This window comes from Cuculus canorus, chromosome Z, assembly GCF_017976375.1.
Source record: "Cuculus canorus isolate bCucCan1 chromosome Z, bCucCan1.pri, whole genome shotgun sequence".
NCBI classification, from domain to species: domain Eukaryota; kingdom Metazoa; phylum Chordata; class Aves; order Cuculiformes; family Cuculidae; genus Cuculus; species Cuculus canorus.
The window spans coordinates 77,590,999-77,604,657 of NC_071441.1; the positions used below are offsets into that span (position 1 = coordinate 77,590,999).

A 13,659-nucleotide genomic window follows, 5' to 3' on the forward strand; every position below is an offset into this window, starting at 1 on the left:
TGCGGAGCCCTCCGAGCGGGTCCGAATCCCTCAGAGGGGGTCCGAATCCCTCCGAGCGGGTCCCGCGCGCTCCAGCCCCGGCGCAAAGAAGGGTTCGTGGCGTTTCCCGAGCGGCGCACTCACCGCTTTGCCGTTGCAGTAGTACATGAGGGCCCCTCCGGGGATGCCGTAGGCGCAGTACATGGTCCCGGCTCCAACTCCTTTCTCTGCCTCCTCCCGCTTCGCATCTCACCGCGCTCTGCTCGCTCGCTCGCTCTCTTCCCCCCCCCACTCCCCACACTCACTCCCCTCCCGCCCCGCGCGCGCACGGCGGGCGCGCGCCGCATGCAAATGAGGGCGAGACCAAAGCGCGCGGGGGGGGGGGCGGGAAGGGCGGGGGCGGCGCGCGCTCCCCCTCTCCCCCCTCCCCCCTCCCTCCTCCCCCGCCTTTTCCCGCTTTTTTTTTCCCCTTTACCTCCTTTTGCCTTTTTTTCCCCTTAAATCCTCTTTTTTTCTCTCTTTTCCCCCTTCCTCTTCCTTTTCACCCTTTCCCTCCCCTTCTCCCTCCCTTCCTCTTCTCTTTTGGCCTCTTTCCTTCCTTTTTTCCCTCTTTTTCCCCCTTTTTCTCCCCTTTTCCATGTTTTTTCCCCTCTTTTTCTCCTCCTTTTTCTTTTTTCCTTCCCCTTTCTCTCCTTTTCCATCTTTTTCCTTTCTCTTCCTTTTCCCTTTCCTCTCGTTTTGCTTTTTTCCTCCTTTCCCCCTTTTTTCTGTTTTTCTCCCCTTTTCCCCCTTTTCTTCCCTTTTCCCCTTTTATCTTCTTCTTTCCTCCCCTTTTTCCTTTTCTTCCCTTTTCCCCTTTCTCCCTCCCTTTCCCCTTTTCCTTCCTTTTCCCTTCCTTTTTCTCCCCTTTCTCGTCTTTTCCTCTCTTTTCTTCACTCTTTTCCCCTTTCCGACTGTCCTCCTTTCCCCCCTCACTTTTCCCCCACTTTTTACTTCTTTCTTCCCCTTTTTCTTCTTTTACCTCATTTTCTTTCCCTTTTTCCCTCCCTCATCCCTCTTTCCTCCTTTTTTCCTTTTCCCTCTTTTTCCTTCCTCTTTTCCATCACTTTTTTCTTCCCCTTTTTCTTTCCCTCTTCTCCTTTTGCCCTTTATTCGTCTTCTCCTTTTCCCCTTTTATTCCCGTTTTCTCCTGACCTTTTCCCTATTTTTCTCCTCTTTCTTTCCTTCTTTCCCTCTTTCCTTGTTCTCTTTCCCCTTCTTTCTTCACTTCCCTCCTTCATCTTTTTCCATTTCATTTCCTTCCTCTCCTTTCCCCCTTTTTCTTCCCTTTTTTCTTCCCTTTTCCTCCTTTTCCCCCTCCACTTTTCCCCATTCCTTTCCCCTTCACTTTTTTCCTTTCCTCCCCTTCCCCTTTTTCCTTTTCCCCTTTTTCCTTCACTTTTCCCCCTTTTTCTTCCCTTCCCTTTTCTATTTTTCCTTCTTTTTCTTCTCTTTTCCCCTTATTTTTCCTTCACATTTTTCCTTTTCCCCTTTTTTCTTCTTTTCCCCTTTTCCCTTTCCTCCCCCCTTTCTCTTCCCTTTCTTTTTTCCCTTCCCAATTTTTCTTCTCCCTTTTTCCCCTTTTCCTTTCCTTCTCCCACTTTTCTTCCCCTTTTCCCTTCCTCCCTTTTTTCTTTTTCTTTCCTTCCCCGTTCTCCCTTTTTCTTCCCTCCCCTTTTTCCTTTCCTTCTCCCTTTTCCCTCCCCTTTTTTCTCCCTTCCCTTTTTTCTCCCTTCCCTTTTTCCTCCCTTCCCCTTTTTTCTCCCTTTTCTTCCCCCTTTTTCTCCTTTCTTCTTTCCCCTTTCCTTCCCCCCTTTCCTTTCCTTCCCCCTTTCTTTCTTCTCTTTCCCCTTCTTTCTTCCCTTTCTCTTCCACTTTTTCTTCCCTTTATTTCTTTCCCTTCCCTCTTCTCTTCTCTTCTCTTCTCTTCTCTTCTCTTCTCTTCTCTTCTCTTCTCTCCTCTCCTCTCCTCTCCTCTCCTCTCCTCTCCTCTCCTCTCTCCTCCTCTTCTCTTCTCTTTCTCTCTTTCCTTCTTTTTCTTTTCTTTCTTTCTTTCTTTCTTTCTTTCTTTCTTTCTTTCTTTCTTTCTTTCTTTCTTTCTTTCTTTCTTTCTTTCTTCTTTCTTTCCCTTTCTTTTTCTCATTCTCTTTCTTTCTCTTTCTTTCTCCTTCTCTTTCTCTTTCCTTTCTTTCTCTCTTTCTCCCTTTCTCCCTTCTTTCTTTCCTTCTTTCTTTCTCTCTCTTTCCTTCTTTATTTCCTTTTCTTTTTCTTTCTTTCTTTCTCTTTCTTTGTCTTTCTCTTTCCTTTCTTTTCTCTTTCTCTTTCTTTCTCTCTTTCTCCCTTTCTCCCTTCTTTCTTTCCTTCTTTCTCTCCCTCTCCTCTCCTCTCCTCTCCTCTCCTCTCCTCTCCTCTCCCTTTCCTCTCCCTTTCCTTTCCTTTCCTTTCCTTTCCTTTCCTTTCCTTTCCTTTCCTTTCCTTTCCTTTCCTTTCCTTTCCTTTCCTTTCCTTTCCTTTCCTTTCCTTTCCTTTCCTTTCCTTTCCTTTCCTTTCCTTTCTTTTCCTCTCCCTTCCTCTCCTTTCCTTTCTCTCCCTTTCACTCTTTCTTTTTCTTTCTTTCTTTCTTTCTTTCTTTCTTTCTTTCTTTCTTTCTTTCTTTCTTTCTTTCTTTCTTTCTCTCCTTCTCTTTCTCCCTTCTTTCTCTCTCTCCCTTTCTCCCTCTTTCTCCCTTTCTCCCTCTCTTTCCCCGTTCCCGGGTGTCCCCCATCTGCCGGCACAGCTGCCCCCCGGCCTCACTGTGCCCCTCGTTCGTTAGATGCCCCTTTGCATCGCACCCCTCGTTAGGCACCCGGAAACCCCCGGAGAACCCCTGGAGAACCCCAAGAGAACCCCCGGAGAACCCCAAGAGATGGTTCTCCCACTCACTGAGGTCCCCGAGGGTTGGGGGGGGACAACATTCCAGGGATAATCACACACCTCATTCCCGAGGCGTCCACCTAACGAGGTCCCGGGTGGAACCCCTCCACCGCCTTCTGCACAGAAGGGCCAAAACACCCCAACCGTGGCGGGTCCACACCTTCAGAGAGAGGAGACCATGGAGGAGATGACGCTCCACCACGAGGGGAGATGATCCTCCACCAGGAGAGGAGGAGATGATGCTCCACCACGAGGGGAGGAGATGATGCTCCACCACGAGGGGAGGAGATGATGCTCCACCAGGAGGGGACAGGGGGAAGGTCTGAGGCCAAAGAGAGGTCACAGTGAGGAGAAAGAGGAGAAAGAGGAGGAGGACCACACGCCGATGTCCTCTCGCTGTGCCCGGGAGGGAGATCCGCCCGATGGCATCTCCGCAGCCCGAGCGCAGGAGACACCTCTCCATCTTCTCCAGGAAAGCCCCGGTTCTCTTCCAGGCAGCCAAGCTCCAAGAGTCACCAACCCAAAGGTCCTCCACCTCCTCTCCAGGCCTGGAGGAAGCGCTCAGCTCCTCTCTCGCCACCGGAGCTGCCGGAAGGGCCTTCGCTGGAGCTAATTCGGAGGAGGAAAAGACCACTATGGAAGCAGAGGTCGGGAAAAAGGCGATTCCCGCCTCTTGTCCTCCTTTTTTTTGGTGGCTCCAAGCCCTGCGCGGCTCCTCTCCGCCATCTTCCTTGGCCGCAGGTGCGAGCCGAACGGCGAGGGCTCGGTGCCAAACCCTTCCGAGGAGGCCTTGGGGGTGGACTTGGCTTCCGTTCAACTCCAGCGCTCCCAACAATGACCCCTTTGTGCCGCGCTTGGATCTATTTTTACCCATCGCCTCCATAATTGGTGCCCATCTCCGAGATTCCTCGTTAACCTTTTCCTCCGCCACCTTCCGACCTCAAACCTTTCCAAACGGTCGGAGGGAAAAAACAAAAAGGAATATTTTTTTTTCCCCCTCCCTCGATTTTGAGGGTCGAAAAGTGTTATTTTGGGGCTTTTGGGCGCTCAACAGGTTCTCCACCATCCGAACGCCGCAGGTTTCCCCCAAAACTTCCTTCTTTTCCACCTTTTTCTCTTTCCGCCTCCGAGGAAAACAACCCCAAAAAATTGGAGAATCACCATAAGGGCTTCTTTGCATTTTTAATTTAGTAACTAACATATGAATACATTTGCATATTAATGAGTTGCAGATGAAATCATGCATACATAATTGCCTCCTTACTGTGTTTAATGTTTGTTGCCGGCTCCCAGCTCGGCTTTGATGGATCTCGAAGGAAACCAAACAATCGGAAGGACCCAACGGATGGGCTTTACCTTCTTGGTGCCACAGTCACAACCGCTCCGCTCCGAGAAGGTCTTTCTCCGTTAAATCCACCTCCGAATCGTTGTCCTTTTGGATTCCAAAGTCCCTTTTTTCTTCTTCTCTTCCCTCATTTCCTATTCATAATCATTAATGCATCTCCTAATTAGACAGCATATGTCGTTAACCCTCGCGGCGCCGCGCTCGCTTCCAGGGTTCCTCCCAAATCCAGGCTTTGCGGCCGGTGGTTTTCCAGGGGGTTTGGATGAAGAACGGGAAGGAGAAAGTTGGGTTGGTGGATCCTTCTTAGAGGTGAAGGTGTGGGGAAAGGCACAGAAGAAGTCAAAGAGGTGCCGAGCGCCCCCCCCAAAAAAAAATCGGGATCGAAAGCAGAAGGAATTAAAGAGAATCGTGGAATGGTTGGCTTGGAGGCCACCTTCGAGGTGGGAGAAACGTGGAATGGGTCGGAAGGGACCTTAAAGGGCAGAATGATGGATTGGGTTGGAAGGGATCGTAAAGATGAGAATCATGGATTGGGTTGGAAGGGATCGTAAAGATGAGAATCATGGAATGGGTTGGAAGGGACCATAAAGATCAGAGAAACATGGAATGGGTTGGAAGGGATCGTAAAGATCAGAATCATGGATTGGGTTGGAAGGGATCATAAAGATCAGAATGATGGAATGGGTTGGAAGGGACCTTAAAGATCAGAGAAACATGGAATGGGTCGGAAGGGATCGTAAAGATCAGAAAACCATGGATTGGGTTGGAAGGGATCGTAAAGATCATAATCATGGATTGGGTTGGAAGGGACCATAAAGATCAGAATCATGGATTGGGTCGGAAGGGACCTTAAAGATGAGAATCATGGATTGGGTTGGAAGGGACCCTAAAGATCAGAGAATGGGTCCAACCTCCTTTCAGGCAGTTGCAGCCAGGGCTGAGGTCTCCCCTCGGCCTCGTCTTCTCCAGGCTGAGCAGCTCCAGGTCCCTCAGCCTCTCGGAAGCCTTTGTCCTCCAGCTCCGTTCTCTTCTCCAACCCTTCGAGGTCCTTCTTGGAGGTCCAAACCGACCCCAACATTCAACACCGGGGAGGGACACCAACCCCCGGCAGCTCCAAGCCAGGATGCTGGTGGCCACCTTGTCCACGTTCAACCGATCTTCCAGCTTGGAATGGAAGGTGAGGTTCTCAGAAGCTTCTCCAGGTCCATTTGTGCATTCCAGCCATGGCGTTCCATCCGATTTGTTCTTTTTACTGTCCCAGGAAGCACATGGTGAACACAAGCTGTTTCCTCCTCCCAAGAGGTTCCTCTCGGCTCCACCACGGAGCTCCGTGCGTTTCCCCCCCCTCCTCTTCCTTCTCCAAGTCACGTCGAGGTGATCATAAATATCCCTAAATAGCATTCAACAGATCGGAAAGACGTTCACACCTCCCGAATGCCAAAGGGAGACGGGAAAATAAAGAGAAGAACAGATGCTCCGAGGTCAAAAAGGGAAACGGGTGTTTCCTACCAGGAGAGAGAAAAAAAACAACCCCACCTCAAAGCTCCTCAGAATCCAAAATGAGCGGCGAAAGGAGGTGGAACCCAAGGAAGGAGAGCCGCCGAGCGGCCGAAGGAGCTCCGTGGGGTTGGATGGGAAAAGGTGGGAGAAGAGAGGCCCTCGGAAAGGAGAAAGGAGGTTCTTGGAGGGCGGGAAGAGACGTCAAGGATGGGAGAGGGATGGAATGGGCGGGAAGGGGTCGTGACCATCATGTTGTGGATGGGGTGGAAGGGATCGGGAAGACCGTGGAATGGGGTGGAAGGGATCGGGAAGATCATGGAGTGAGTTGGAAGGGATCTTGAAGATCGTGGAGTGGGTTGGAAGGACCTTAAAGGTCATGGAATGGGTTGGAAGGACCTTAAAGGTGATGGAGTGGGTTGGAAGGATCTTAAAGATAAGATGGAAGATCATGGAATGGGTTGGAAGGGATCATGGAATGGGTTGGAAGGACCTTAAAGGTCATGGAGTGGGTTGGAAGGACCTTAAAGATAAGATGGAAGATCATGGAATGGGTTGGAAGGGATCATGGAATGGGTTGGGATGGATCTTAAAGCTCATGGAGTGGGTTGGAAGGGACCTTAAAGATCGTGGAGTGGGGTGGAAGGACCTTAAAGGTCATGGAGTGGGTTGGAAGGACCTTAAAGGTGATGGAGTGGGTTGGAAGGATCTTAAAGATAAGATGGAAGATCATGGAATGGGTTGGAAGGGATCATGGAATGGGTTGGAAGGACCTTAAAGGTGATGGAGTGGGTTGGAAGGATCTTAAAGATAAGATGGAAGATCATGGAATGGGTTGGAAGGGATCATGGAATGGGTTGGAAGGACCTTAAAGGTCATGGAGTGGGTTGGAAGGATCTTAAAGATAAGATGGAAGATCATGGAATGGGTTGGAAGGGATCATGGAATGGATCTTAAAGCTCATGGAGTGGGTTGGAAGGACCTTGAAGGTCATGGAGTGGGTTGGAAGGACTTTAAAGATCACGGAGTGGGTTGGAAGGACCTTGAAGGTCATGGAGTGGGTTGGAAGGACTTTAAAGATCATGGAGTGGGTTGGAAGGACCTTAAAGGTCATGGAGTGGGGTGGAAGGGACCTCAAAGCTCATGGAGTGGGTTGGAAGGACCTTAAAGGTCGTGGAGTGGGTTGGAAGGACTTTAAAGATCATGGAATGGGTTGGAAGGACCTTAAAGATGAGAGAATCATGGACTGGTTTGGGATGGAATGGACCTTAAAGACCAGGGAATCATGGAATGGGTTGGGTTGGACCTTAAGATCATGGAATCCTTAGGGTTGAAGGGACCGTGGAGCTCATGGAATCATGGACCGGGTTGGGTCGAAGGAACCTTAAGGATCTCCGAAGGGACGGAGCAGCCACCGCGTCAAGAGAAAACAACAACGCAAAGCCCAAGGAGGCACCGTCGGCCGCCGCCGCCTTCGTGCCAAGAAGCTGTCAGGGGAGCTTCTCGCGGCGTTTAACGACGTTAATTGTTGTTGGAGCTCTTCCTGTCATTTTTCTTCTCCATAGTTTTCCCAATCCTGATGGGGTTTTTTTAGCTCGTTTCTCGCTTGGCTGGAAAAGCAATCAATCCAGCGAGAAGATTCCCGGGCAAACGCGACCGCTTCGTTAACGGAGGGACTCTGGAGAGCAACCACAGCCTCCAACGCGGTCATCGTTCCTCCTCGGGGCACGCGAGGAACCGGATGGACTTGGAGGCCATCCTTTCCATCCCCAAAGCCGCGTTGGAGGTGGCATCTCAAGGCTTCAACCTCCAAGTGGAGCTCTGAGGGCGCCGTGTTGCTCATAACCAACACAATCGATCCATAATAGGGAAAGAAAACTCTTGGATCATCTCCGTGGCCTCCTCTGGACCAACCTGTCCATGTCCTCCCTGCGCTGAGGACTCCAGAAGCGCCCAAAGGATCAGGGTTGGGTCTCACCGGAACGGAGTAGAAGAGCCCATTCCCGCTGTTCCTTCCTTTCTCCCAAGCTTCTTCCACTCCGGATGCTCCAGAGATGAGAAAAAATTCCGATATAGACATCCAACTCTCCTCCTGAGTTCCCAAGAGGAGAAAAAGTGACATCACGGCGTAGAAATCATTAAGATTTGGTGGCCAAAAGCTTTCGCTCGGTGGATTCGGAGGTTCCTGCACTTCCTCGCGTCCTCCAAAGAGGGAGTCTCTGCTCAAGTTAAACCAAAGCCACCCCAGGAATCCTCCAGAGGGTCATTTTGGAGGCGGAAAGGGTTAAATCTTCACAACGGGAAGAATTGAACGCAAAAACATGGCCAAGAGCTCCAAAAAAACCACCTTCTCCTGTCCAGAAGAGCCATTTAAACCTCCAAATTCAGTCGTTCCAACCAGATTTTCTCCCCCTTTTTGTCTCCTTTAAGCTGCGTTCGACTGGAGAACACCTTCACGGTGGGGGAACACCTTCAGGTTTGGGGAGAACCTCCAGGTTTGAGAAGAACCTATAGGTTTGAGAAGAACCTGTAGGTTTGAGACAAACCTATATGTTTGGGGAGAACCTCCAGGTTTGAGGAGCAAATATAGGTTTGAGAAGAACCTATAGGTTTGAGGAGCACCTATAGGTTTGAGAAGAACCTATAGGTTTGGGGAGAACCTCCAGGTTTGAGGAGCACCTATAGGTTTGAGAAGAACCTATAGGTTTGAGGAGCACCTATAGGTTTGAGAAGAACCTATAGGTTTGAGGAGCACCTATAGGTTTGAGAAGAACCTATAGGTTTGAGGAGCACCTATAGGTTTGAGAAGAACCTATAGGTTTGAGGAGCACCTATAGGTTTGAGAAGAACCTATAGGTTTGAGAAGAACCTATAGGTTTGGGGAGAACCTCCAGATTTGAGGAGAACCTATAGGTTTGTGGAGCACCTATAGGTTTGAGGAGCACCTGTAGGTTTGAGACGAACCTATAGGTTTGAGGAGAATCTATAGGTTTGAGAAGAACCTATAAGTTTGGGGAGAACCTCCAGGTTTGAGGAGCAAATATAGGTTTGAGAAGAATCTATAGGTTTGTGGAGAACCTTCAGGTTTGAGGAGCACCTATAGGTTTGAGAAGAACCTATAGGTTTGGGGAGAACCTCCACGTTTGAGGAGCACCTTTAGGTTTGAGAAGAACCTCCAGGTTTGGGGAGAACCTATAGGTTTGAGGAGAACCTGTAGGTTTGAGGAGCACCTGAAGGTCCAAAGAACGTCCACGCTGCCTCAAGCTCGGCGCTCTACAAACCCCGAGGTGAAAGCTCATCTCCGGAGTCGGAGAACCTCATTTTTTTTGCCCCCGCTATGTCCACACCTCACCTTCCGTTGGCCAAAGCGGCGCGACCCTCACGTCCAAGCTGGAACCGGATGGACGCGGAGGTCCTTTCCGGCTCAAGGGGGTTGAAGAACGCCCCGTCCTCATCCGGGAGGTCGTCCAGCGCTCGGCTCCTCTCCGTGGCCTCCTCTGGCCCTGTTCCAACGGGGTTAATCCCGGCGGGGCCGCGCGCCGCACGCTTTAACCTCAATTTAAGCTGATTTTTCCGACGCGATTTACTCCCGGTGAGGCATTCGAGGCCTTTGGGAAAGCCGCGGAGGGACCTAACGAGGAGAAGACAATCCCAATATCCGTCTCTCCGGTCACTCCAATCCCACTTTTCCTTTCCAGCCACGATCGACGGGTCCGAAACTCCTACATGGAATCATTGCTCCGCAGAAAACAGAGCGGAAGGCCATGAAAATAGTCATTAATAGCATTATTTCCCTCCAAAATCACCTTTTTGCATCTCTTTTTATACCATTTGCCTCAAAAAAATCCCCTTTTTATGCCATTTCCCTCAAAAATTACTTTTTTTTACCCCTTTCTACACAATTTGCCTCAAAAAATCCCTTTTTTATACCCTTTCCCTCAAAAATTACCTTTTTTTACTCCTTTTTCCACAATTTGCCTCAAAATATCTCTTTTTAAGGTTTTTTTTTTTATACCATTTGCCTCAAAAAATCCCCTTTTTATAAGATTTGCCTCAAAAATTACCTTTTTTAACCCCTTTTTACACAATTTGCCTCAAAAATTACCTTTTTTTACCCCTTTTTCCACAATTTGCCTCAAAATATCTCTTTTTAAGGTGTTTTTTTATACCATTTCCCTCAAAAATTACTTCTTTTTACTCCTTTTTACACAATTTGCCTCAAAATATCTCTTTTTAAGGCGTTTTTTATACCATTTGCCTCAAAAAATCCCCTTTTTATGCCATTTCGCCAAAAATTACTTTTTTTTACCCCTTTTTCCACAATTTGCCTCAAAAAATCTTTTTAAGGTGGTTTTTTATACCATTTGCCTCAAAAAATCCCCCTTTTATACCATTTCCCTCAAAAATTACCTTTTTTATACCCCTTTTTACACAATTTGCCTCAAAATATCTCTTTTTAAGGTGGTTTTTTATACCATTTGCCTCAAATAAATCCCCTTTTTATACCATTTCCCTCAAAAATTACCTTTTTTACCCCTTTTTACACAATTGCCTCAAAAAAAATCTCTTTTTAAGGTGGTTTTTTATACCATTTCCCTCAAAAATTACCTTTTTTAACCCCTTTTTACACAATTTGCCTAAAAAATTACTTTTTTTATACCCCTTTTTACACAATTTGCCTCAAAATATCTCTTTTTAAGGTGGTTTTTTATACCATTTGCCTCAAAAAAATCCCTTTTTATACCATTTGCCTCAAAAATTACTTCTTTTTACTCCTTTTTCCACAATTTGCCTCAAAAAAATCTTTTTAAGGTGTTTTTTATACCATTTGCCTCAAAAAAAATTCCCTTTTTATACCATTTGCCTCAAAAATTACCTTTTTACCCCTTTTTACACAATTTGCCTCAAAAAAATCTCTTTTTAAGGTGGTTTTTTATATCATTTGCCCCAAAAAAACACCCTTTTATAAGATTTCCCTCAAAATTTACCTCTTTTTACCCCTTTTTACACAATTGCCTCAAAAAAAATCTTTTTAAGGTGGTTTTTTTATACCATTTGCCTCAAAAAATCCCTTTTTTATACCCTTTCCCTCAAAAATTACCTCTTTTTACCCCTTTTTACACAATTTGTCTCAAAATAGCTCTTTTTAAGGTGTTTTTTAATACCATTTGCCTCAAAAAATCCCTTTAGAAGGTGGTTTTATACCATTTTAACTCATAAAATACCATTTTTTCCCTCAAAAATTTCCTTTTTTTTCTTTTTATACCATTTCCTACCAGAAATTGCTTTTAAAATGTATTTTTAATACAATTTCACTCAAAATAAATGCTTTTAAATTTATTTTTCAGCATTACATTGAAAAAAGCTCATTTTTAATGCATTTTAATACAATTTCCCTCAAAAAAAATACCTTTTCAGTGTGGTTTTATACAGTTTCATTACAAAAAGCCTTTTAAAATGTTTTTTTATAGCATTTCATTAAAAAAATACCCTTTTTATACCCTTTCTTACACAAAATAGTTTCTAAAATGCATTTTTATGCCATTTCACTCAAAAATTACCCTTTTTAATATCTTTTTATACCATTCTGTTAAAAAAAAACCCTTTTAAAAGGTATTTTAACACCAATTTGTTCAAAAAATACTTATTTTAATGTATTTTTGTACCATTTCATTCTATTAAAAAAAATCACCATTTTAATGTATTTTAATACAATTTCTGTCGAAATATATCCTTTCTTAATATATTTTATTACAAATTCCTTCCAAAACTGCTTTTTAAAGGTATTTTATACCATTCCTTAAAAAAATACCCATTTTAATGTATTTTAGTACAAATCCCTTCAAAAAACCACCCTTTTAAAATGCATTTTAATATAAATCGCTTCAAAAAAACACCTTTTTAAAGGTATTTTTTATACCAATCCATTCCAAAAGCACTTTTTAATGTATTTTAATGCAAATTCCTTCCAAAAACACCTTTTAAAACGGATTTCAGCGCAAATTCCTTCAAAACCGACATTTTTAAAGGTATTTTGACATCACTGCAGTCAAAAATAAACCTTTTTAAATTTATTTTAATAGAAATCCCCTCAGAAAATACCCCTTTTAATGCATTTTAATACAAATTCCTTCCAAAATTACCTTTATAAAGGTATTTTTTATACCATTCCAGTCAAAAATATCCATTTTAACGCCTTTTAGGACCAAATCATTCCCCAAAAAATACCCATTTTAATGTATTTTTACACCAATCCGTTCAAAAAAAAACGTTTTAAAGAGACTTTACTACAAATGCCTTCAAAACCCACCTTTTTTGAATGTATTTTAACACAAATTCCCTCCAAAATTACCTTTTAAAGGTATTTTTATGCCATTCCGGTCGAAAAAAAACACCTTTTTAATGGATTTTAATACAAATTCATTCAAAAAAACACCCGGGTTTGATGGATTTCAATAAAATTTCCCTCAAAAAAACACTTTTTAATGTATTTTAAGGGAAATTCCTTTAACCCTCCATTTTAAATGCGTTTTTTTTACCATTCCAGTTAAAAAATGCCCTTTTAAATAGATTTTAACAGCGATTCATTATAAAAATCCCCTTTTGAAATGGATTTGAAGGGAATTTCCTTCAAAAAAGCGCTTTTTCCAACCCTTTTTTTACCTTTCCACCCCCCCAATGTCTTTTTTTTCCGGCTTTTTTCCGGCTTTTTTCCTGGCGCCTCCCCGTCAAAGCCTCCGAAGGGTCAATTTTAGGCGGGAAAATGAGGGGAAGGGTGAAAAAGGCCCATTTTGGAGGTGATTTTGAGGGGGTTTTTTGTCCGCTGGAGGAGGGAAAGAACCCATTGGCGTCGCCACAAAGACGGAGCCGAGGAGCGGCCGCAAAACCCCCCCTTCGGAGCTCAACTTTGGGTTGGATCGAGGCCACCTCGAAGCCTTCGCGAGGGGATTAACTCTTGCCGGAACGGAATCCGAGGCGCCGCGAGCCCGAACGGAGGCAAAAAACCCCCACGCGGGGGGCGCGGAGGCGACGGCTAAAAAAGAGGATTTGGAGCTTTAATGGCAACTTAAAGTCGAGCTTTTCCGTTGGGTTTTTCCGAGCTTCCCGAGACTATTTCCATTTGGATTTCTCGACGAGTGGAATAATGACAACCATTGACTCCATTAAATGCACTTTTTAAGCTCTTTTGCAGCTTGAAATAAAGAAATAAAGCGATTATTTAGCGCAATGGCTGCAAAAAATGAAGCTTTGCAAGGATCCTTTGGCTCCCGAGCAGCCAAATTCCGGGGATTTATGGGGAAAAACATCCCCTTAATGCAATTAAAGTGCCAATTCTGTAAGAATCGGTCGCCGCTCAGCTCCTTCGAAGGGGTCGAGATGGAGCAAATCCCTTATCGGTTTGAGATCCGTCTAAAAATATCCATCTAAAAATAGTTTTCATGTGGTTTTAAAGCGAAAAAATAAGAATAAATACACCGGAATGCAAAACCCAACAGAGTTTGACGCCATAGTTACCAAAATGTCGTATATTTTCCCTAAAATCCTCAATTTTTGAGGTTTTAAATGGATTTTCAAGCGATTTTTTTTGCCCCTCGCAGCAGTTTTTTAGCGGAAGAACCTCAAAGATTGCGGGAAAAATGGAAGCAAAGAGCCGAATTCCTCGGTTTACGGAACAAAGGACTTCCCCGACCCAACAAACGCCAGCGGTTCGTGACGGCGCCAAGTCGATAAGTCAGGAGAAACGCCAAAAAGGACATCCCGTGGAGGTGGTGGCACCTGGAAGCCTCCTTAGAAAGCTTCTTCCATCATAGCTCACGGTCAACTCAGCTTGGAGTGACCTGCAACAGCTCCGGCTCCCCGCGGATGACACCCGGCCTCGACCCCAA

At 45.4% G+C, this 13,659-nt stretch overlaps 1 protein-coding gene across 14 annotated transcripts in view; it reads right to left on the reverse strand.

Moving 5' to 3' along the window:
- TCF4 (transcription factor 4) overlaps positions 1 to 13,659 on the reverse strand; it is a 99,518-nt gene that overhangs the window by 34,700 nt on the left and 51,159 nt on the right. Inside the window, exon 1 of one of the 14 annotated variants that reach the window (XM_054053954.1) lies at positions 124 to 269. The exons of the other annotated variants lie outside the window; for them this stretch is intronic. Within the exon in view, the coding sequence (XP_053909929.1) occupies positions 124 to 183 (60 nt within the window). The 5' untranslated portion in view covers positions 184 to 269. Of the gene's footprint in view, positions 1 to 123; positions 270 to 13,659 lie in introns of those variants that run through there. 14 annotated transcript variants of the gene reach the window in all.